Source organism: Oncorhynchus kisutch, linkage group LG13, assembly GCF_002021735.2.
Source record: "Oncorhynchus kisutch isolate 150728-3 linkage group LG13, Okis_V2, whole genome shotgun sequence".
Lineage (NCBI taxonomy): Eukaryota > Metazoa > Chordata > Actinopteri > Salmoniformes > Salmonidae > Oncorhynchus > Oncorhynchus kisutch.
Window position 1 is genome coordinate 38,433,123 of NC_034186.2, and position 3,689 is coordinate 38,436,811.

The window sequence follows — 3,689 nt, forward strand, 5'->3', positions numbered from 1 at the left end:
ATAGACGCGGGTCTAATATGTTTATATTGACACCACTTGGATATCTCTAATGGGGTGTCGAGCTGTCCTAGATCAGAGGAACAGGACTGGGCCTGGAGGAAACAGAAACAACCTCCTGTAGACCCCTGCCTCCATAAGGACAGACAGACACACAGGACAAGACAGCTCACATAGTCTACCCACATACATCTGAAGTTGAGCATTTTGAATTCCAGTACTGTACAGTGCACTGATAAGGGTTGCACATGTTAAAGATAAATGAATGACTTACGTACTACTTTGTCATTGAGTTTATTGTAAAGTCTTACAGTGCTTATTGAAAAGAAAACAATGAAAAGGTGAGACCAATACATTTGAATAAATATACAATGAAGGTCTTTTCTGGACGAAATGCATATACCAATGTAATAATACTGCCTTATTCAAGAGAAACTGTGAGTGGCTATATACACAGCACCATCTAGTGGTCATTGTTCAAATCTCAAGAGTCCAAAACACTACAGCACTTCAAATCCAGCTCATCCCATTTCACAGACAACTGTCCTGTTGCTACACTGCAGGAACCTCAATGTTGAACCCATGAATAACTGAAAAAGTGACAGGACGGCTTTTTAAAGTTTCACAATAATGGCAGAAGAGCATATGTGAGTTCACAAGTAATAAAAAGTAAGTTTTGTATACAGGGAGGGGGGAGTAGGGCGTCGCCACATATGGTAACAAAGACAGAATGGGCGGTACAGGATAAGACAGTGTGATGGTGGAAGTGGAGGGGGTGGGGAAAGGGGGTCAGAGGAGTGCTGAGGGTCACAGGCTTTGGCAGCACGGTAGTTTGTTTTTCTGCCCATCGGTGGTGGGGGGGACACTGATGTCCACTACATTGTTGCCTGGAGACTCGTCATGTGCTGATCTGTCAGCTATCTGCTTCTGTGATACGATTCGGTGGATTTCTGTGGAGAAAATACAAATAAATCAGTTACTCATTATTAAATATGCCATTCCATTCATGTGTAAGAAATCAAACAATTTGACTTGAAACTAACTAATGTAAATAGCCTTGTGTAGTGGCCCCTGTCCATTACCTGTGAGGATGTTCTTGAACGCCTCTTCTACATTAGTGGAGTCCAAAGCTGAGGTCTCAATAAATGATAGCGTATTCTTTTCTGAGGGAGAAAAAGAGAAAAGATTGAGTTGAGACAAACAGGGGTGTCTTCTTGGTCCCCAGAGTGAGCTGTCATCTACTCTAGTGTTTTTGTAGTTTACCTGCGAAGGCGCGAGCCTCGTCCGTGGGCACTGCCCTGAGGTGGCGCAGGTCACTCTTGTTGCCCACCAGCATGATGACGATGTTGTTATCAGCATGATCCCTCAGCTCCTTCAGCCAGCGCTCCACGTTTTCATAGGTTAGATGCTTGGCAATGTCGTACACTAGGAGAGCCCCCACCGCCCCCCGGTAGTACCTGATTGGAACAGAGTAGGGAGGATAGGAGGTCATAGGTTGTGATACTCAGATAGAGAAAGATTTCACAGAATGGTTTCAGTACTATCAAAATATGCTAGTTCCATAAAGGGCAGGTTACAGCAAGACAAGCGTCCTTAATATTATTGAGCAGTGAGCTCCCTCCTCCACTCACGCTGAGGTGATGGCTCTGTAGCGCTCCTGTCCAGCTGTATCCCAGATCTGGGCCTTTATCATCTTGCCGTCCACCTGGATGCTGCGGGTGGCGAATTCCACACCGATGGTGCTTTTGCTCTCCAGGTTGAACTCATTCCGTGTGAAACGGGACAGTAGGTTACTCTTCCCCACACCAGAGTCTCCGATCAGCACCACTGGCAACAAAACACACATTTAATACCAAAATGACAGGCTGCTGCTGTATGTTCAGGTACAGTGGAAAATGTTAGACCACATAACAGATCATATACAGTAAACCAATTACCAAAACCAAGTAGGCCAAGTGGATTACTTAGGAAAATGGTCATAATCAAATGGATCTGTGCATGTCTGACTTCTTTGAATGCTTTGGAAAGACAACATGTTCATTGATTGAATACTGCTGTTTGCATGGCCTTGCCAAGATGACGAAAACAACAGAAAAGCATTCTTAACAGAAATAAAGTGGTTAAATGAGTATAAAGCGCTGCTCTGTCTCTTTAGTGGAGGAAAACGTTGTGAACTTTGTCCTTCTGAAGTCATGCTGCAGGAAGCTGAGAACCTGTTCCTACTGGGAAACCTGAGTTGACACTTTCAGAGGGCCTCTCTTCCTTTCCTGTCTTCTCCAGTGATTCGCCCACTGAATCAGTTGGAAATCCTCTGTTCTCGCTCTATCCCTTTTATATCACATGTTATATTATCATGTTTTAAGTGTCATTTGGAATGTATCATTTTGAGTATTGCTGTATACTACACTAGATTGATAACGGATGTGGTGTGCTTCTGTGGGATTGAAACATCTAACAGTAACTCATCAGTAGGGTAATAAATGGGTATCTGTAATATTTTGACAAATGTGGTTTCTTGTGCCGGGGACTTCCTTCCTGCTCATTATCCCATTCTTGTTGGATACAATTAAATGGGCAGTCTATTATCAGGGATGGTCATGTTCAGCTTCATCGCATACTTTCAGTCACATTATAATGTAAGCAAACTGCTTATGGGATGAACAAATATAACAGTATTTCTATTAGGCATATTCTGTATGGGTATTACCTATAAGTTACATATACAACGAATAAAACATTACAATGACTTAATGAATCACCCATTTCAGGTTTGACCTTTGGTACACTTTGTGAAAAGAATCCTAGCTATGATTTGTATTTTTAGAAATCTGCATGTTGCTGGCCAGCACCTTTGAGTATGTTGATGGTGTTGTAAAGGAACGAGACCAGAGAAAACCTCTGTCGTTAGACAAGTTAGAGCTGTGCATTTGTCAACACAATGCGACAAACTAAGAATTAGCAAGCCACCAGATCAGATGGAGGCTTGCTAAATCTATCTGGACATTCTAAAACAATCTGTTATAATAAAATACATTGTGGGTGCTACCTCTAACGGCACCTACGTAATTGACAAAATCAGACAAATTATATTTGTTGTAGCTACCACAAAAGGCAGCTAGCTACAGCTAGGTGGGTAGAAATGGATGACAGTTAAGTTTACCTTTGAACAAGAAATCGTACTCATCATCTCTGTTACCCATGTCTTTAAAATCGTCTTGATTCCAATTTAATTGCGATATATTCCTGATCTAGCGTTTCAGCTGTTGGTTGTAGTGTTTGCTCGTCCCTTTTTTCCCCTGTAATCCAATGAGCGAGACAATGCCTTGGCTGTCAGTCTCCAACCGAACGCAGGAAGAGGGGATCTTCCTGGCTCTGCAGAAGGGGAGGAGTTCACTGGCGCCAATGTAAACTGTACTACAATGTTCATGGCATTCCATTACAGTAGTAATAGGCCTACATAGCTAGGCTATATCAGTGACACTATCTACAGTTGGTGGTTAAGAATGAGGCTTCTTTTTTAATCTGATGACTCCTGTCAAATTATACTTCATTAAGGGTCTACTCAAATCCTTAAGAAGTTCTACTACTGCACCATTGAGAGCATCTTGACTGGCTGCAGCATTACTTGTTATGGCAACTGCACCGGTCTCGATCGCATGGCGCTACAGAGGGTGGTGCGGACAGCCTAGTAC

At 42.7% G+C, this 3,689-nt stretch overlaps 1 protein-coding gene across 1 annotated transcript; it reads right to left on the bottom strand.

The window, feature by feature from the left end:
• Nucleotides 1-275: 275 nt before the first annotated feature.
• On the bottom strand, nucleotides 276-3,368 carry LOC109902455 (ras-related protein Rab-11B-like). Its single transcript, XM_020498811.2, has 5 exons — nucleotides 3,158-3,368; nucleotides 1,629-1,824; nucleotides 1,261-1,454; nucleotides 1,080-1,160; nucleotides 276-947 (listed from the first exon to the last, which is right to left on the bottom strand). The coding sequence occupies exons 1-5, from the start codon at nucleotides 3,195-3,197 to the stop codon at nucleotides 805-807; spliced, it is 654 nt and encodes a 217-aa protein (XP_020354400.1). The 5' UTR covers nucleotides 3,198-3,368; the 3' UTR covers nucleotides 276-804.
• Nucleotides 3,369-3,689: the final 321 nt, after the last annotated feature.

Excerpts from the sequence above, each read along its gene's own strand:
- LOC109902455 (XM_020498811.2), bottom strand. The coding sequence starts at position 3,197 with ATGGGTAACAGAGATGATGAGTACGATTTCTTGTTCAAAG. Across the intron at positions 1,825-3,157 it reads GTACGATTTCTTGTTCAAAG|TGGTGCTGATCGGAGACTCT; the intron begins GTAAACTTAACT and ends TTTTGTTGCCAG. Across the intron at positions 1,161-1,260 it reads CGAGGCTCGCGCCTTCGCAG|AAAAGAATACGCTATCATTT; the intron begins GTAAACTACAAA and ends TTTCTCCCTCAG.